General features: G+C 34.8%; 1 protein-coding gene across 2 annotated transcripts; it reads left to right on the forward strand.

Moving 5' to 3' along the window:
* The first annotated feature begins 1,335 nt into the window (after nucleotides 1-1,335).
* On the forward strand, nucleotides 1,336-21,914 carry LOC120163989 (amino acid transporter AVT6A-like). 2 transcript variants are annotated; one of them, XM_039173770.1, is made up of 6 exons: nucleotides 1,336-1,418; nucleotides 1,509-2,028; nucleotides 2,195-2,226; nucleotides 20,869-20,989; nucleotides 21,420-21,623; nucleotides 21,739-21,914. In XM_039173770.1, the coding sequence occupies exons 2-6, from the start codon at nucleotides 1,602-1,604 to the stop codon at nucleotides 21,897-21,899; spliced, it is 945 nt and encodes a 314-aa protein (XP_039029701.1). In that variant the 5' UTR covers nucleotides 1,336-1,418; nucleotides 1,509-1,601; the 3' UTR covers nucleotides 21,900-21,914. The 2 variants fall into 2 exon arrangements, with proteins under 2 accessions (XP_039029701.1, XP_039029705.1); XM_039173774.1 differs by having other exon boundaries at nucleotides 1,353-1,400.
* Nucleotides 21,915-21,941: the final 27 nt, after the last annotated feature.

A 21,941-nucleotide genomic window follows, 5' to 3' on the forward strand; every position in this document is an offset into this window, starting at 1 on the left:
AAATTAGTCCTTGAACTTTTGAATATTTCAAATTTATCCTTAAACTATACCTTCATTCCAAATTGGCCCCCAAACCTTTTGAACATTTCAAACTCATCCCAAACTATATGTATATACTAATCAAATCCTTGTAAATGAAATCGTTAGACCAAGTGATACCATTGCATGTTTGAAAAATAACTATGTTAAAATATGGTTGACACTAATTACGTATTTGGATGAATTTGAGAATGAAATTAGAATATTCAAAAGTTTAGGGACTAATTTAGAAAGAGGGTCATCGTTTAGGGATGAAATTAAAATGTTTAAAAGTTTAAGAACTGATTTAGAATGAGAGTCATAGTTTGAGGATAAAATTAAAATATTCAAAAGTTTAGAACCAATTTAAAATGAAGGTATAGTTTGGGGACATATGGTGCAATTAACTCATTATGAAAATACCAAATCACCTTTATAATAATAACATTTCTCATGAAAATATTTGTTGTCAAACCAAATTTTATTTATCTTTAAATACAGATAATAAAAGATCAACCTAAGCTCAATATGACTCGGTTATTGAAAGAATCATCAACCTACCAATAAGTAGGCTGGTTTGGATTCGTTCGTTGTCAGCAAATTTACATATGGGACAATCTAAACCCCTCATTAATTATAAATTAATGAAAAATATCTGCATGATTAATTAATTAAAAAATAGGTATTAACTCCATAATCTAAAGCATCTCGTTTGCTGATTAAATTAAGAGTAGTAATTACCACAGATTCATTGATTTTTTACATGGGATGACAAGCTGCCAATGGCATGGGGTGACAAGGAAATTCACTTCATTGCTCGTTTTCCATCCCAATATGTTTATAAATTATTTAATAAATTGATTCAAATTCAAAGCCAATAATACGAAATATAAAAACATAAATATTTGTACACGAATTCATTTTATAAAATTATTAAGGAAAATAAAATGATTTTATCGATTATGATTAGTTTGTCTTATCTTATTTAGATAGAGAGTTGCGATTGAAGGAAGAACCATTGCTCATTGTGAGAAAGGAGAAAGTTCAACCGTGGTAATGAATTGTTCATCTCCTTTATTCAATCCTATATAGGAGTATTTATGGTGACTTCTAATATATGTATCAATCTTAGGATTGTTATGACTATTTATAGGTCAGTAGACCATATAATTTTGATAATCAAATCTTGAACTTCACTCTAAAAGATCACACAAATCTATTAAGGATTTTGTTTACATATTTTATTTACACGTTGTAGTTGGCTCGAGAGTTTCTGTGTAAAGAAATGAGACTTTTTGGAGACCTAATGAACGGATAAATAAACCTAAAATTCTAAATTCCTACCTTTTTTGGAGAAGATTTGCAAATTTCCATCCTGAAAGGTTTGGATTTTATTACAGGTTAGGACTATAAAAATTGGATGCTTTATCCCTTTTTTTTTGGTTTTGATTTTAAGGAATTAATGTTTTAGCATTTTCTCATGCGGACAGAATTGCAGTGTGCTGAAGAGTTTGAGTCTCCAAGGTGGTTTAAATTTTCTTAAAAAAAGTCGAATCTTTGAGAGTTTTAGGTAGATTCAAAAGATGACAATTGGGGATATAACACCAAAGAAGGAGAGAAAGTCAAGGAGAAGCAAGCATGTTGTTGACGAGAAAGCTCCCTTGTTGCCTAAACATCAAGATGAACATGCGGGTTATGATGAATTCAATGGAGCTTCATTCACTGGGGCGGTGTTCAATTTATCAACAACAATTGTTGGTGCTGGGATCATGGCCTTGCCTGCAACAATGAAAGTTCTGGGTTTGATTCTTGGGATTGACATGATCGTCTTCATGGCATTCTTAACTGATACCTCTATTGAATTCTTGCTTAGATTCAGTAGAGCTGGGAAAAAAACTTCTTATGGAGGTCTCATGGGAGATGCGATTGGAAAGTATGGAAGAATCTTTTTGCAAATATGTGTTCTGGTCAACAACATTGGTGTACTCATTGTATACATGATTATTATTGGTAAAAGCTTGATTTCCTTCAGTTGAATTGCATATTTGGTTGCTCTGTGATGTCATTAGGCTTCCTTTCTTGTTGATTTGTTTATTTACTTGGTTTCCCTTTTCTGATCTTATGGTAATGTGCGAATTTGCTTATGAACTTGTGATGGTTTGTTGTTTTTATGAAGGTGATGTGCTTTCTAGAACATCATCAAGTGGGGTGTGAAGATACTAATTTTTTTACCCACATTACTATTATTATTATTATTATTATTATTATTATTATTATTATTATTATTATTATTATTATTATTATTATTATATTAAATATATATTATATATATAAATAATTAATTACAGGCCAATTACAAATGGACCGGCCCAGTTACAAACAAACCAGAACCGGTCCAGAACAAACCAGAAACCCTAAACATTTGGGGGTTTCAGTTAGGGTTTCCTAACCCTAATCTAGCCGACCGCCTCATCACAGCCGTTGGATCTAAGAGATCCAACGGTCCAGATTGCCCCAGATGGAAACCCTAAGGTCTGATACCCTAGGGACACGCGGCCGCCGCTGCTATCTCGTCGCCTCCGCCGCTGCCACGTCCCAACCGAAGCCTCCAGAAGCTCCAACGCCAGCCGTCCACGCCATGGCTACGGGGTGAGTCACCACTGGTAGTCCGGTGACTCACCGAGACTCCCTCTTCGGACCAGTCCGATGGCCACACCGGTAGCAAAGAAACTAGATACTAAAAACTACCAACGATCTCAACAATCAGTAGCAAAGAAACAGAAGAGAAAGAAAAAGGAAGAGAAAGACTTACCGAGGAAGCCAAACGCCGGATCTCATCAAAACCTTCGAAAAACCGAAGGTATTCTTTTTAGATTTGCTCCGATTGGGAGCCGTTTAACGGAAAAGAGCATCGGAACTGTCATTAGGACGGTCCGATCTATGTTTAGATGTAAAAAAAAAAATTTCCGGCCACCGAAGACGGTGGCCGGCGGCGGTGGTTGACGGCGGACGAACGCCGACTGACGGCTGCCGGCAGACTGGCTTCTCTCTGTTCTAGAGAGAAGCGAGAGAAATTTTTTTCTCTCAAAGAAGAGAGAGAGAGAGAAGTAGAAATGAAGACTGGCCCTTCGGGCCAGCCGGTTTGGACCTTTTATAGTCCTTCCCGAACGACGTCGTTTCGGGAAGGACTATGCGCGTAATTAGACAATAGTTAAACCCCGTCCGCCGTCCTCCTAATTTGTAAACATTACATTTTAGTCACTAAATCGATTTTATAATATTTTTAATTCAGTCTTCGAATTTCAATTTTATTCATTTTAGTCCTTTTTATTAAAATAATATATTTAGGATAAATAACAGAATTAATCCCTTAATTTTAATAAATAATATTTTAATCCCTAGTTTATATTTTTAATTTATTTTATTATAATATCCGAATTTTAGATGATTTTATTTTAGTCACTAAATTATTAAATAAGAAAATAACATATTTAATCCCTATAATTTTGATTAATTATGAATTAGATTTTTAATTTTATTTTTACTGTAATTTAGTCAGTTATTTTATATGTTTTCATTTATTTTATTGTTTTTAAATATATTGTTTTAGTAGTATTTTTATTTTTATTTTATTATATTGTTAAATATTTTTATATATTCATAAATATATATATATATATATATATAATAAATAGTAATTTTTAAATATTTATTTTTAATATCGAAGAAAAGGACAGTCTTAATACAACTGGATGTCCCATTCTGATATTTTAAAATTAAAAAGTAAACAATATTATTTAAATTAATATTTATCAATATCAAAGAAAATAGCTGTCTTAAGGCACCTAGAAGTTCTTTTCTGATATTTTTAAATAAATAAATATTTTTTATATAATTTTGAAATAATAGAATTATAAATTAAATATATTTTTGAATTTTTAAAATTTTAATAATAGAGACAATTTATAATTAAAAAGTACCAATTTTGGGCGTTGTAGGGGTGCTAATCCTTCCCTAAACGTAACCGACCACGAATCCCTTTTTATTATTAAAAAGAACGAATTTTTGGTTATAAACGCATATCAGTTCATTTTTTTTAATTGGTGTTTTCTTAAAACTCTTTAAAAAAATAATTTTTAGGTATTCGACCTACCTGACCCAAAAGGCCGATGGCGACTCTCAAATTATTTTCAAAACCATTTCTTCACATCAATTTCCCCGCCAAAGTATAATATTTCGTGCCCGGACGAAAACCGGTTACGACAGCTTGGCGACTCCGCTGGGGACTGGTCAAACTTTTAAAAATCAATTATAAATTGTCTCTATTAATTAAAAATTAAAAATTCATATATTTAATTTTTAATTCTTTCTTTTCAAATTTTATTTATTTATTATTTTTATAAAATTTATATGTTTTATTTTATTTGCAAGTATTTTATTTCATTATTTATTTTTCTGTCAAAGGTTTGAACATTTCTCCTCACACACAACACTTGCATTGCATAACATAAAGCTCTATAATTGAGTTGTCCCTTTTAAGTGGGAGTGAAAGCGACGTCTTCGTGAGAATTTATTCTCCGTGTCAGACCTAGCAAGTAACTTTCGGGGTTCATATGTTTTATGTCTTCGTGAGAATTTATTCTCCGTGTCAGGCATAGAGAAATGTATCCCCTCGAATTGAACTCGATCCACTTTAGTCTGTAATGGACTAGGGTTGAGGGTTAGCAACCCAAGGGGGCACTAACAAGGACAATTCGGGTACCTTTATTCTTAGATCTGAAACCCTGCATATAAAAACCCTAGAAACTCTTCCGATCTGAAGTCATGCCGAAATTTTGTCCAAAATAGGTGTACACACAGGAGAAATGAATTCTGACTTTCTTGTTAATTTATTAATTAAATTACATGTTTATTTAAATTTTTTAAATTTAGAAAAGCATGTTTAAATAAAGAATATTTATGTAAATGTTATTATTAAATTTCTTTATTATGTAAACTAATTTATTTTCTTTTTGTGTGTTCTTTGTTTTTCTGTTTGCATTGCATCATACAGGATAAAAGACATTGATCCTTGTGTTAATTGTCTCATTGGAAAGCCTTCATCTATGGATAAAAAGTGTTCAAATCAAGTAATTCTAAACTCAGAAGTAAGACAGTGGGCTGAGGACTTACAAAGACAAGAAGGAGACAGTCTGCAGGATGATTATGTATCTGACTTGGCCAGTTATGCTCCAGTTTCACTAAAAAGAAATGATATGCAAGATTTGCGAAGCATTTGGGAAAGTTGGGATTCAAACAAAAAATTGCTGTTTTATCAGACTTACGGAGACATCCCATATTTGCTCTATGTAGAAGTTGATGATGAATTACTCAGAGCCCTAATTCAATTCTGGAATCCAGGGTACAATTGCTTCACTCTCAATAAAGAGGATTTGGTCCCTACTATTGAAGAATACACAACTTTGCTACATATAGATGGGGTTTTGGAGAATCGAATCTATTCAAAATCAATTAAAACTCAACCCTTTCGAGTTAAATTAGCAAAGATTGCTGGGGTACGAGAAGAATGGGTGGCATCCCGTACAAAACAAAAAGGCGAAAGCGAAGACATTGCTTGGACCAACATTAGAGAACTTATTCAGAGCCATCCAGATATTAAAGTACGATTCGATTTATTTGCTCTGGGTATATATAGTATGGTCATCTTCCCAAAAGTATTGGGATATGTTGAAGCTGCAGTGGTAGATTTGTTTGAACAGCTACCGAAAAAGATTAATCATGCTTCTGCAATTCTAGCAGAGACCTTCAGATCGTTAAATGCTTGTAGAAGGTTAGGAGGTGGACGATTCTCAGGGTGTACCCAGTTGTTATATGTTTGGATCCGTAGTCATTTCTGGAGGATAGAAAAGGTTTCATACCGACGCTTTAATACGAATTACTCACCATTAAAAGAATTTCTGGAGCAGGAATGACCGAAAGAAATTAAGAAAGATATGTGGATTAATGCCTTTCGAAATCTACAAAGCAATGACGTGACTTGGCGAGCCCCGTGGCAAATCCAAAGGGAATTCTTTTACAGATGTGGAAATTACAACTGGATAATGTTGCTCGGATTATGGGGAGGAATTGGATATGCACCACTTCTGGTCATAAGACAGTATGAAGGTCGTCAATTTGTACCTGTCACTGCTGGGTTACAGTCATCTGAATTCGCATTCCACAGCAAAAATTATAAAAGAAGTATCATGGAAGCCGTTACAGCTTGGAAAACAACTTTTTGTATCCGAGCTAAAGCAGCAAAAGAAATGCTAACTCTTGATTATGAAGAATGGAGATCTGTCAGGAAAAAACGAAAATATTCCTTTACCAGATCAAAATGAGGATATCTCTATGGAAGATCGCATTAAGGTGGTTCCGTCAGAGATTGAAATCTTGAGAGCTGAGTTTGAAGCAGAAAGAGAAGGCTGGTCAAAAGAATTAGAGCAAATGAGACAAGATAAAGCTATGTTGGGGGTTGACATTGAATTTCATTCATCACAATGTGCAATGTTGAGAAAAGATAAAGAAAAAAGTGAGGATGAGTATAGAGCCTTACAGAAAAATTACCAGGAGTTATATAAATCCCGGAAAGCATCAAGACCAAGCCAATCAACGGTACAGATGACTAGAGAGTTGAACATAGAGAAAAGTCGAGTTGAAGATCTGAAAGGAAAGAATAGTCGTCTACTCAAAAGCCTTGAGAAGGGAAAGCAAAAAATGAAAGATTTTGAGGTCGACAGAAGAGAGCGAATTATAAAACACAAGGCTGAGCATCGCGAGATCATGAATGAAATGCAAAGAGAAAGAGATCGAGTCAAAGATGTAGAAGAAATGAAGAATGACATCTTTAATAAATTTGAAGGTGAGAAAAATATCATGTTCAAAGGATTTGAATCTGAAATGAACCAGTTGATTGCCGAACTTGAAGTCAGAGGCCAAAAGATGGAAGAATCCAATATTGAAAAAGAAAAATGGGAGCTAGAAAGAAAAAATTTCAACACCAGACTTGAGGTAGAGCAGGAAGTGGCTAGAAATTGGATGCAAAGAGGCAGAAACAAGGATGTTCAAATCCAGAAGCTTAATCAAAGAGCGCAAGAAGCACGAACAAAACTTGAAGAAGATCTGGATTAGTCTAGAAATAAAAAACTCAGAGTGTAATGCTTACATTTTGCAACTTGAGGAATCATTGTTCCAAGAAAAGGTTTGTCTAGGACCTAATGACCTCAAAGAAAGTAATGAGGAAAATGCTTCACTGCGAAGACGCATTAGAGATCTTGAAAAAATTCTGCACAATTGTCAAGTCAGAATCACTGAGTTAGAGCAAACTCTTGAAGGAACGAATGAACAATGGCAACAGTCAACTGAGTTCTATGTTGAAAGAAGTGAAGAAAGAAGTAATATGGTGTTCGAGGCCATGGTTCAAATGAGTGAAGTTGCTAGATATGTTAGGGAACTAGCTGTTGAAGCCAAAATAATTGAGCATCACGTTGATCCAGTTTCTAAGTGCGGAAAGAAGGTGTCATGGTTAATGAAAGAAATTATAGAGCTTAATAGGAAAGCTACGCCTTATCTGTAGTTATGAACTATTATAAAGAAACTTTTGTATGCCAATGAAAGTTGTTCTATGACAGTTAACTTTTTGGGATCAATGTTTTTTACATACATGCATTTTGCATACATTCATCATTCATTTCATAATTTTCTTTATGAATAATTTTATTATTTTATTTTATTAAGATAAAATTCATTAATTAAAATTTGGAAAAAATAATATTAAAAGATTTTTCAATCGCAGTTATTCTGGCCAAAAGAGAAATACAACATCACTACGGTACTAGACAAGCTACTAAGAGAATTATGGAGGATAAAATACAGCGTATTGAGGAACAACATCATAAAGAACAAGAAGAAATGAGAATGAAGCTGGAAAAAATTGAAGCCAGTATTGCAAATTCACAAGACAGTATGATGAAGAAAATAGAGGACTTGTTTAAAAGGCAGGCTATCAGTGGAAAAATGCATGAAAATCTTGTATCTTTCGACCAAGAACCCATATATCCTCTAGTGTTTCCACCAGAACCAATTTATCATTCTGGTACTACACCTATACAAATCAATGCTCGTACATCTGCATTTCAAGAAGCCAAACCACATGAAAACCAACAAGTGGATCCTGCATCTTCAAGCAAAAATCCGCTTATATCCGATGTGAAAATAGGGGATCTTAATACTGAGCATTTGATCCCAGATTTGAATGAGTTGAATGAGAAACAAAAAGTAAATGAAGAACTGACCAGACAGATCAAGAACTTAGAAGAACGAATGAAATCTGTGGAAATAACTGAATCATTCTATGGGTTTGATGCTAGTGAGTTAAGTTTGGTTCCAGACCTAATCCTCCCCATCAAGTTCAAAGCTCTCGAATTTGATAAATATGACGGTACTACATGCCCTTCATCCCACATTACTATGTTTTGTCGAAGAATGGCAGGGTATGTGAAAGATGAGAAATTGTTAATTCACTGCTTTCAGGATAGTTTGACAGGACCGGCTTTAAAATGGTATACTCAATTGACCAAAGCCAACATTAGATCTTGGAAAGATTTGGCTAAAGCATTTTTAGAGCAGTATCGCCACGTAACAGACATGGTCCCTGATAGATGGACTCTCCAAAATTTGGAGAAAAAGAATAATGAAACATTCAGACAGTATGCCCAGAGATGGCGTGACACTGCGGCCCAAGTTCAACCACCTTTGTTAGAAAAAGAGGCCACAGTAATATTTGTTCATACCTTGAAGGCTCCTTATTTAAATCATCTAATGGAAAATACAACCAGAAATTTTGCAGATTTGGTCATTTCTGGAGAACTAATTGAAAATGTCTTGAAAAGCGGCAAGATTGAATCAAATGATGGGTCTAGTTCCAAAAGACCTACGTACCGGAAAAAGGAGAATGAAGTCAACAATGCAAATTCTTACAGCAAAGATTCATCGAAAAGTGTTACAATAACCCAGCCAAGGGTTAAGAAAGAGGAAACAAACACTAATCGAACAGAGTCCAGAGGATCTCGAAAAGAAAATGAAAGGTTGTCTTTTCACCATTACCAGTACCATATGCGGAGATCTATGATTCACTGTTAAAAGCAGATGTCATAAGACCTTATCATTTGGTTCCCATGCAACCACCATTTCCTCCTTGGTATGATACAAAGGCACACTGTGTTTACCATGAAGGAATTACAGGTCATTCTATTGAAAATTGTTTAGCATTCAAAAGGGTGGTTCAAAATTTGATCAACACTGGGAAGTTGGAATTCAATACACCATCTGCATCAAATCATCCATTGCCAAATCATGGAGATAAAAACGTAAATGCAATTCAGGAAGAGAACAGAAAGAAAGCAAAAATTGACATTTCTGAAATTAAATCTCCGTTTATCTGGATATTCCAACAACTCTTTGTAGCCGGTATAATTCCACAACAATTCAGGCCAAAGCAGAATGAAGGCAAGAATTATTGTGAATATCATCAGGAGAAAGGGCATAAAATTCAACTATGTCCTGAGTTTAGGAATTTGGTGCAAAAATTGATGAACAACAGAGAAATAGAATTCTTTGAAGAAGAACCAAGAAAAAAAGAAGATGATGTTTGCTCATCAGAGGATTCTAAACCAAGTCAAAGAATAAATGATCCTGTGATTATTAATGTGAAATCATCTACGGTGATTCCTGCACCAATAAAGCCGAAAGTAGTTATCACCACTCCTCTACCATTTCCATACAAAGATACCCGCAGGGTACCTTGGAATTATACTACCAATGTTTCAATGGTAGGATGATCTGTTTCTCTAGAAAAAACAGAAAAGAAAAAACAAAGTTTGAGTACAACATCGAAGTCTGAAGCAGTGAGCGAAGTCGGTTTCTTTACGAGAAGTGGGAGATGTTACTCTCCCGAAACATCCAATGCTTCAGAACAAGTGAAAGCCAAAGGAAAAGCCATGGCAATACCTCAGAAGGTATTTGAGGGTGAATCCCTTCCAGCATTTAATGAGCCTGTGACAGAAAAACAAGCCCAAGAATTTTTGAAATTTTTGAAACATAGTGAGTATAGTGTGGTTGAACAACTACACAAACAACAAGCGAGAATTTCTATTCTTGATCTATTGATGAATTCAGAAGCGCATAGAAATGCTTTGATGAAAATTCTCATTCAAACATTTATCCCCGAAGATATATCCCTCAATAAACTTGACAGAATTGTGGGACATATAGCCGCTGACAATTACATAACATTCACGGATGATGAAATACCAGAAGGCGGAATAGGGTCAGTAAAAGCTTTGAACATCACGACACATTGTCATGGTCATGTGTTGCCAGGAGTATTGATTGACAATGGATCCGCTCTCAACTTGATGCCTCTAGTCACACTTCAAAGAATGCCTCTGGATCAATCACACATGAAGAGTTATCAGAATGTAGTACGAGCATTTGATGGTACTCAAAAAGAAGTGCTTGGGAAAATGGAAATACCGCTGTTAATTGGCCCAGTAGTGTACAATATTGACTTTGTGGTGATGGACATCCACCCCACATATAATTGTCTATTAGGGAGGCCATGGATTCATTCAGCAGGAGCCGTTCCTTCTTCATTACATCAGAAACTGAAATTTGTTGTTGATGGACAACTAATATGCGTCGGCGCTGAAGAAGAAATCATTGCGTCTGTAACAAGCGATGTTCCATATATCGACACCAATGATGATGCTCTTGAATGCTCTTTTCGAGCTCTTGAATTTGTAAATGCAACCTTTATTGCAGAAGGAAGCAAAATTCCATATCCCAGATTGTCTGATTGCACCAAGATGACGGTACGACAAACTTTAGGCATTGGAGCTAAAGCTGGGAGAGGTTTAGGAAAGAATCTTCAAGGGATTTCAGTTCCTATCAGTATAAAGATGAAAAAAGACCGTTTTGGGCTAGGGTTTAAGCCCAATCTTCAGCAAAAGAACAAAGAGATGAAAAGAAGATGTGAAGACAGAAAGGCAAAATTGAAAGGGGGAGAAATCCTTTGGAAACACATGTCTTTCCCACAATTAAAGACCACATTCAGATCAGGGGGAACAATTAATGTAGAACAGCAGCTTGTTGAAGCCTTTAAAGAAGAAAAGTTGACGAAAGATCAAGACATAGTTGAAAAAACTATGAATGGATTATTTATCAACATGATCATGAATGACAACAAAACTGGCAAATACTTGGATAGGATTCGACCATGTCTTCCTGGAGAAACACTCACCAATTGGACCACTGAAGATCTTCCTATAGTTTTTAATATTAATGCAGAGTAATATTCAGAACTAATCTTTATGTTTAGCTCAAAAATATGAAAACTTTTTGTTATCTTGTAAAAGAAATTATGTTAAATATAAGAAATTTTCTTTGAAATTTTCAGATGGCAATCATTCTTTACATTTTATTACATTTTTACATTTCATAAATTTACTATATTCTTTCGGAAATATGTCCGACTTAAATTTGCAGGCGTCACCGTGTTAATAGCATGTGTATTCCTAAATTTAATCCAGTGATAAATTTAGAGCATCCTATATGTCTGGAAGAAATCAATGGTTGTGAGGATGAACTGGAATGTGATGTTCCTACTGAACTATTAAGATTGGTAGAAAAAGAAGACAAACAAATTCTACCCCACAAAGAAGAGATTGAGACTGTGAATTTGGGAACAGATGAAGAAATGAAAGAGGTGAAAATTGGTACTACTCTGACAATCCAGATAAAACAAGAATTGATAAATCTCCTTCAAGAGTTCAAAGATATATTTGCCTGGTCTTATCAAGATATGCCTGGTTTGAGCACAGATATAGTGATACACAAGCTTCCAATCAATCCAGAATATAAACCGGTCCAACAAAAGCTCAGAAGAATGAGGCCAGAAATGTTGTTGCAAATCAAAGAGGAAGTAATGAAACAGATCAATGCAGGTTTCCTACAGGCATCTAAATACCCAGAATGGGTAGCCAACATTGTTCTCGTACCAAAGAAAAATGGGAAAGTTCGAATGTGTGTGGATTACAGAGATCTCAACAAAGTTAGTCCGAAAGATAGCTTTCCATTACCCCACATAGACACATTGGTAGACAATACTGCAGGACACGCATGGTTTTCATTTATGGATGGATTTTCAGGATATAATTAGATAAAAATGAATCCTGAAGACATGGAAAAAACAACATTTATAACCATGTGGGGTACATTCTGTTATAAAGTGATGCCATTTGGATTGAAAAATGCAGGGGCAACATATCAAAGAGCCATGGTAACTTTGTTTCATGACATGATGCATAAAGAGATTGAAGTATACGTAGATGACATGATTGCCAAATCCCGAACTGAAGAAGAACATATTCAAAATTTGAGGAAGCTTTTCCAAAGATTGAGGAAGTATCAATTAAAGCTTAACCCCGCTAAATGCACTTTTGGGGTAACTTCTGGGAAACTTTTGGGATTTGTGGTCAGCAAAAAAGGAATCGAGATTGATCCAGATAAAGTAAAAGCAATTCAAGATCTTCCACCACCTAATACAAAAAAAGAAGTTCGAGGCTTTTTGGGAAGATTAAATTATATATCTCGGTTCATTTCTCAATTAACTGACAAATGTGATCCAGTGTTCAAATTACTTCGAAAGAACAATCCTGAAGTCTGGAATGAAGAATGTCAAGAAACTTTGGATGTTATTAAGAAATATTTATCCAATGCCCCAATTTTAGTATCACCAATGCCTGATAGACCATTAATTCTCTACTTGACGGTCTTCGAAAATTCAATGGGATGTGTACTAGGACAGCATGATGAATCTGGAAGAAAAGAAAAAGCTATTTATTATCTGAGCAAGAAATTTACTGATTGTGAAATTCGATATCCACCAATACAAAAATTATGTTGTGCTTTGGTGTGGACTACTCGAAGACTCAGACAATATATGTTATACCATACTACTTGGTTGATATCAAAACTTGATCCTTTGAAATTCTTAATGGAATCACCAGCTTTGACAGGCAGAATGGCTAGATGGCAGATGTTATTATCTGAGTTTGATATTGTATATGTCAACCAAAAAGTGATAAAAGGAAGTGTCATAGCTGATTTTCTGGCCAGTCGTGTATTAAATGATTATCAGCCTTTGAACTTTAATTTTCCCGATGAAGATTTGTTGTGCATATCCATGAATGAAGAAGTCAGAACAAATGATGAATTTGAAACTTAGAAGCTTTATTTTGACGGAGCATCTAATGCTTTGGGACGAGGAATTGGGGCAGTGTTAATTTCTCCAGAAAATATTTATTATCCCTTTACAAGTAGACTGGAGTTCTTTTGCACCAATAACATGGCGGAATATGAAGCTTGTGTCATGGGGTTGAAAGCAGCTATAGAAAGAAAAATCAAATTTCTCAAGATATATGGAGATTCATCTTTAGTGGTGTATCAATTACGAGGAGAATGGGAAACAAAAGATCCCAAATTGTTGGAATACCGAAATTTTACCCTCGAATTAGTGAAAGAATTTGAGAGAGTTACCTTCAATTATCTCCCTCGAGAAGAAAATCAAATGGCAGATGCTTTGGCTACATTAGCTGCTATGTTTCAAGCAACTAAGAAAGTTGATATGATGCCAATCAAAATGCAAGTTTATTTAATTCCTGCACATTGTTATAGTGTGGAAGAAGAGGTAGATGGTAAACCATGGTATCATGATATCCTGCGATATATCAAAAATCAAAGTTATCCACCAAATGCATCAGAAATTGATAAAAGAACCTTGAGAAGAATGGCTGCTGGATATTTTCTTGATGGCGAGATTATGTATAGAAGAAGCAATGATCAAATGTTATTGAGATGTTTAAATACCAGCAAAGCTCGAAACGTCATTGAAGAAGTACACAGTGGAATATGTGGAACACATGCAAATGGTCTTTCCATGGCCAGAAAAATAATGAGATATGGATACTATTGGGCTACTATGTACACAGATTGCATTGATTATGCAAGGAAATGTCATAAATGCCAGATATATGCAGACAAGATTCATGTACCCCCATCTCCTTTACATGTAATGACAGCACCCTGGCCATTTTCTATGTGGGGAATAGATGTCATTGGTGCAATTACACCAAAAGCATCGAATGGACATTGCTTCATCCTTGTGGCAATTGATTATTTTACCAAATGGGTTGAAGCTGCTTCATATACCAATATTAAGAGGTCCACAGTCTGCAAATTCATAAAGAAAGAGATAGTTTGCCGATATGGCCTACCAGAAAGGATCATTACAGACAATGCTCTAAACCTGAACAACAAAATGATGACCGAACTTTGTGCACAGTTTAAGATCAAACATGCAAACTCAGTGGCATATCGTCCAAAGATGAATGGGGCAGTTGAAGCAGCAAATAAGAACATCAAGAGAATCATTACAAAGACTACTGAAACTTACAAAGATTGGCACGAGAAGTTACCTTTTGCTCTATATGCATACCGAACTACTGTTCGAACATCTACTGGGGCAACGCCTTTTTCTTTAGTCTATGGGATGGAAGCAGTCTTACCAATTGAAGTTGAGATTCCATCGCTTCGAATATTGAGAGAAACAAAATTGGATGAATCTGAATGGATCCAAGCTAGAGTTGATCAATTGAACCTTATTGAGGAGAAAAGATTGAAAGCTATTTGCCATGGACAGATGTATCAGAAACGGATGATGAAGTCTCATGACAAAAAAGTACATCCAAGAGAATTCCAAGAGGGTGATCTAGTACTAAAAAAGATCTTACCTATACATAAAGATTTCCGTGGGAAATGGATGCCTAATTGGGAAGGGCCATACGTTGTAAAAAAGGCCTTTTCCGGAGGAGCATTGATCTTAGCAAAAATGGATGGAAAAATTCTGAGAAATCCAATAAACTCGGATTCTGTCAAGAAATATTATGCTTGAAAAAAAAAAGATGAATCAAAAAAAAAAAAGAGAAAAAAGAGGGGTCAAGGTGAAAACTCGCAAAGAGCATCTTGTAACCAAAAGAAGGATTTGAGTTGAAAACCTGAAAAGGCGGCTCAAATGCAGGTTGATATTAGGCATCTGGCAATTGAACTCTCTTAAGATTTTGATAGTTTGGAAGAAACTTCACATCTACAAGCATTTCAACAACGTTTGAGATCTTACAGACAAAAGCTTACATCATCTCTAAATTGTGTCAACTTGATTAATTTAGAAATACTTATGCTTATAATTTGTTGAGACATTTGAATTTTTATCATTCTTATGTTTGCCATAACTTTGAATACAATTCTATTTATTTCAAGTTCAATTTATTTGAGATTCAATTTATTTTTGGAAATTCAATTTATTCTTCTATGATTTAACATAATTTTGAAATAAATTAAAGATTTCTGAATATCACTTTATGTTAATACTTTTAAATACGTGGAATACAAAGTAAGCAAATCATCACAATCTTGAACAAGATCGAATCTGCCAAATCTACTCATCAATTGCTCCAACCGATCACCACTCAGTTCTTGCACATCTGTTTTCAAAGATATACTAAGACAGTAGAAGTCAATCTTTGCAGCACTGATTCCAGCAAAAAGAAACAAGACATTGATATTACTGGGAAACATGTCTCTATACCGATCCTTGTATATGATTTTTAAGGAAACCTAGAAGCATTTCCACCTCATCAGGTTCAAGTGGAGCAACTTTATTCCTTCCAACTCATACTAGATTCCATTTTCAGCACTCATTAAGAACATACTTCTGAACACTCGAAGTTGGCTCATTGTCATAAGCTTTAAGAGCCTTACAGATCCTTTCTGTCAATTTGGTACTTCTTGTACATGTTTATAAACGGTTCAACTTTGTTCTTGGATCACATGAAAGCCATCATTTCTTTGTCAATGGAAAAACATCAGCACATGGAGGAAGCAGAATAAGAGAAACTCTGTTCTTAATTGGCAGAATTATGAATATAGTCCTTTTCAGTGTAGTATGATAGAAATGCTTCGAATCTACAAATTCTGGCTCTACATCGAATAAGCATTATGATATCCTAGTCCAAACATTAACTGGAACAAATATAATGTGCTCAATAGCATCTTCTGGAAGTGTTCTTTGAGTTATCTGATCTGGTTGGACATAACCAATCATTGAATTTGGAAGAATAATGTGCTCAATAACATCTTCTGGAAGTGTTCTTTGAGTTATCTGATCTGGTTGGACAGAACCAATCATTGAATTTGGAAGATGAATGTGCTCAATAGCATCTTCTGGAAGTGTTCTTTGAGTTATCTGATCTGGTTAGACCGAACCAATCATTGAATTTGGAACAAATATAATGTGCTCAATAGCATCTTCTGGAAGTGTTCTTTGAGTTATCTGATCTGGTTGGACAGAACCAATCATTGAATTTGGAAGAATAATGTGCTCAATAACATCTTCTGGAAGTGTTCTTTGAGTTATCTGATCTGGTTGGACAGAACCAATCATTGAATTTGGAAGATGAATATGCTCAATAGCATCTTCTGGAAGTGTTGTTTGAGTTATCTGATCTGGTTAGACCGAACCAATCATTGAATTTGGAAGAATAATGTGCTCAATAGCATCTTCTGGAAGTGTTCTTTGAGTTATCTGATCTGGTTGGACAGAACCAATCATTGAATTTGGAAGAATAATGTGCTCAATAACATCTTCTGGAAGTGTTCTTTGAGTTATCTGATCTGGTTGGACAGAACCAATCATTGAATTTGGAAGATGAATGTGCTCAATAGCATCTTCTGGAAGTGTTCTTTGAGTTATCTGATCTGGTTAGGCAGAACCAATCATTGAATTTGGAAGAATAATGTGCTCAATAGCATCTTCTGGAAGTGTTCTTTGAGTTATCTGATCTGGTTTGGCAGAACCAATCATTGAATTTGGAAGATGAATGTGCTCATAGCATCTTCTGGAAGTGTTCTTTGAGTTATCTGATCTGGTTTGGTAAGAACTACAGAACCAATCATTAGAATTAAAAGATGAACTGCATGATCGTCTTCATTAAGAAGTTTCTTTTCAAGATTCTTTTGCTTATTCCTTTCCCAAAAATCATAGCACAAGTTTCGCCTTTGCTTGTAACTGGGATCATCACATAATGGCTTCCCATATGTTACCGGAAGAAAGCTATTTGAAGTTTCAGCCTCTGAGAATCACATTTTTGTCAAGTATAACAGTTTATTCTCTTCATCAGAATCAGAAGTCAAGATTTCTCGGTATTAGAAGAACTATCGATATCTGTGAAATCATCTTGAAAGGTCACTTCATAATCAGATGAATTGTTATCAGAATCAACATGTTGCCTGAATACAAGCTTTTCAAAAGCCTATACTATTGAGTTTTATTCTCAAGAGGTTTTGTGACATTATATCTACATCTATATTTGTCAAAAATGATAGATTCTTTGTTTTGAAGAAGAAAGATCTATTGGGTTTTTACAATTGAAGAAATACTCAATTCACCAATCTGAAATCAAACAACTTAACATTCATGCATCATATTTAGGCATTTGCAAAAATAGATGCATTTTCATTCATTTTTATTCTTGTTGAATTTTTAACAGGAATTTCAAAGATTTTAGCAAAGATTCAAATCTATCATTTGATGGATTGACATTTCAAGAGAAGGTTCATAATGAGAAGAACTCATCTGAAGAAGGAAGAAGAAATTCATAATGAGAAGAATTTGTTCAACCTTCTGCCTAATTCTATCACTTGATGGATCAGCTTTTCCAGAGAAGGTTCATAATGAGAAGAATTCATCTGAAGAAGGAAGAAGAAGTTCATAATGAGAAGAATTTGTTCAACCTTTTTCCTGAATTCATCAAATTGATGGATTATCTTTTCCAGAGAAGGTTCATAATGAGAAGAACTCATCTGAAGAAGGAAGAAGAAATTCATAATGAGAAGAATTTGTTCAACCTTCTGCCTAATTCTATCACTTGATGGATCAGCTTTTCCAGAGAAGGTTCATAATGAGAAGAACTCATCTGAAGAAGGAAGAAGAAGTTCATAATGAGAAGAATTTGTTCAACCTTTTTCCTGAATTCATCAAATTGATGGATTATCTTTTCCAGAGAAGGTTCATAATGAGAAGAACTCATCTGAAGAAGGAAGAAGAAGTTCATAATGAGAAGAATTTGTTCAACCTTTTTTCTGAATTCATCAAATTGATGGATTATCTTTTCCAGAGAAGGTTCATAATGAGAAGAACTCATCTGAAGAAGGAAGAAGAAGTTCATAATGAGAAGAACTTGTTCAATCTTTTGCTTGAATTCATCATTTGATGGATCAACATTGCCAGGTAGAGTTCATAATGAGAAGAACTCGTCATCTGAAGAAGGAAGAAGAAGTTCATAATGAGAAGAACTTGTTCAATCTTTTGCTTGAATTCATCATTTGATGGATCATCATCCCCAGCAGAAAGTTCATAATGAGAAGAACTCATCTGAAGAAAGAGAAAAATTTATTCAATATCTCCATTATAATCAAGTGAAGCCAAATGGATAAAAAATTTTATTATCTTTTCATCTTTGCCCTATTCTTGTTAACACAAGAATGAGCAAAGAGGGGCAGCTGAAGATACTAATTTTTTTACCCACATTACTATTATTATTATTATTATTATTATTATTATTATTATCATTATTATTATTATTATTATTAAATATATATTAAATATATATATATAAATAATTAATTACAGGCCAATTACAAATGGACTGGCCCAGTTACAAACAAACCAGAACCGGTCCAGAACAAACCAGAAACCCTAAACATTTGGGGGTTTCAGTTAGGGTTTCCTAACCCTAATCTAGCCGGCCGTCTCATCACAGCCGTTGGATCTAAGAGATCCAACGGTCCAGATTGCCCCAGATGGAAACCCTAGGGTCTGATACCCTAGGGACACGCGGCCGCCGCTGCTATCTCGCCGCCTCCGCCGCTGCCACATCCCAACCGAAGCCTCCAGAAGCTCCAAAGCCAGCCGTCCACGCCATGGCTACGGGGTGAGTCACCACTGGTAGTCCGGTGACTCACCGAGACTCCCTCTTCGGACCAGTCCGATGGCCACACCGGTGGTGGCTATAAAAGCCACCACCCCAACCTGAAAAAAAAAGGGAGACAGAGACAGAAAAAAGAAAAAAAGACAGAGACTACACAGGAAACCGAGAGAGATACAAAGAAACTAGATACTAAAAACTACCAACGATCTCAACAATCAGTAGCAAAGAAACAGAAGAGAAAGAAAAAGGAAGAGAAAGACTTACCGAGGAAGCCAAACGCCGGATCTCATCAAAACCTTCAAAAAACCGAAGGTATTCTTTTTAGATTTGCTCCGATTGGGAGCCGTTTAACGGAAAAGAGCATCGGAACCGTCATTAGGACGGTCCGATCTATGTTTAGATGTAAAAAAAAAATTTCCGGCCACCGAAGACGGTGGCCGGCGGCAGTGGTTGACGGCGGACGAACGCCGACTGACGGCTGCCGGCAGACTGGCTTCTCTCTGTTCTAGAGAGAAGCGAGAGAAATTTTTTTCTCTCAAAGAAGAGAGAGAGAGGAGAAGTAGAAATGAAGACCGGCCCTTCGGGCCAGCCGGTTTGGACCTTTTATAGTCCTTCCCGAACGACGTCATTTCGGGAAGGACTATGCGTGTAATTAGACAATAGTTAAACCCCGTCCGCCGTCCTCCTAATTTGTAAACATTACATTTTAGTCACTAAATCGATTTTATAATATTTTTAATTCAGTCTTCGAATTTCAATTTTATTCATTTTAGTCCTTTTTATTAAAATAATATATTTAGGATAAATAACAGAATTAATCCCTTAATTTTAATAAATAATATTTTAATCCCTAGTTTATATTTTTAATTTATTTTATTATAATATCCGAATTTTAGATGATTTTATTTTAGTCACTAAATTATTAAATAAGAAAATAACATATTTAATCCCTATAATTTTGATTAATTATGAATTAGATTTTTAATTTTATTTTTACTGTAATTTAGTCAGTTATTTTATATGTTTTCATTTATTTTATTGTTTTTAAATATATTTTTTTAGTAGTATTTTTATTTTTATTTTATTATATTGTTAAATATTTTTATATATTCATAAATATATATATAATAAATAGTAATTTTTAAATATTTATTTTTAATATCGAAGAAAAGGACAGTCTTAATACAACTGGATGTCCCATTCTGATATTTTAAAATTAAAAAGTAAACAATATTATTTAAATTAATATTTATCAATATCAAAGAAAAGAGCTGTCTTAAGGCACCTAGAAGTTCTTTTCTGATATTTTTAAATAAATAAATATTTTTTTTATATAATTTTGAAATAATAGAATTATAAATTAAATATATTTTTGAATTTTTAAAATTTTAATAATAGAGACAATTTATAATTAAAAAGTACCAATTTTGGGCGTTGTAGGGGTGCTAATCCTTCCCTAAACGTAACCGACCACGAATCCCTTTTTATTATTAAAAAGAACGAATTTTTGGTTATAAACGCAGATCAGTTCATTTTTTTAATTGGTGTTTTCTTAAAACTCTTTAAAAAAATAATTTTTAGGTATTCGACCTACCTGACCCAAAAGGCCGATGGCGACTCCCAAATTATTTTCAAAACCATTTATTCACATCAATTTCCCCGCCAAAGTATAATATTTCGTGCCCGGACGAAAACCGGTTACGACAGGGTGCACCATGAAGGTGTCCTCGAAGGGTGGTTCGGCAAACACTGGTGGAACGGACGGACCATTATTCTTCTCGTCACTACACTCGGCATCTTCTCTCCCTTGGTATGTTTTAAGTGGATCGGTTAGTTTTTGGTTTTGCTAGATTTACTGGATTCTAGTGAGTTGTCTTGCTTGTTCTTGGTAGATCATTCGATAATAGATAGATCATATATTGACTCCATTAAAACATGATTGAAATTATTTCAGTATTTTATAGTAGTAGCTCTTTGAAAACTTAATTTCTGATGTACTATGTTTCTGTTATTTCTAGTTCAAGGTTTCTGAATCAGCTTTTGTATAATTTTTGAATCATTTCTCGAAAATATCCAATCTCTTCCAAGTGCAAATGATATAAATGCTGTTAAAGTGCTTAACATGTGTATTACATAGAATTTAGCAGTACTTTTTTGTCTATGTTTACACCGGTATAAATCTAAATCAAGTAGTTTGTATTGTGTGTTTATTGTTTATTTGTATGTGACTAACGAGCGATAATGCCTTCTCATATGCAGATTCCTTAAGATTTACATCCGCCTTATCAGTTGCTCTAGCGGTTGTGTTTCTTGTCATCACTGTCGGAATAGCAATTATCAAGCTGATTAGTGGAACTATAATGATGCCTAGGTTACTTCCCGATGTCATCGATTTGACCTCATTCTGGAAACTCTTCACGGTAGGCCCTGTTTTAGTCACTGCATACATCTGCCACTACAATGGTATGTGAGTTGGTTCATGAAATATTGTACTCTTTATTTGAGCAATGTACCCTTTTATCTTTTACATTGGTTCGGGATAACAAGAATGACTGATTTCCAGTGTGTAAATTTGCAGTTCACAGCATAGATAACGAACTGGAAGACTCTACCCAGATAAGACCGGTTGTACGAACAGCACCGGTCTTATGCTCATCAGTTTACATAATGATAAGTTTTTTCGGGTTCCTTCTATTTGGTGACGGAACATTGGATGATGTGCTTGCCAACTTTGCTTAATGACGCTGTCCGTTTCAGCTACGTTGCTCACCTCATGCTTGT

The sequence above is a fragment of the Hibiscus syriacus genome, unplaced genomic scaffold (assembly GCF_006381635.1).
Source record: "Hibiscus syriacus cultivar Baekdansim isolate YM2019G1 unplaced genomic scaffold, ASM638163v2 tig00002919_pilon, whole genome shotgun sequence".
Lineage (NCBI taxonomy): Eukaryota > Viridiplantae > Streptophyta > Magnoliopsida > Malvales > Malvaceae > Hibiscus > Hibiscus syriacus.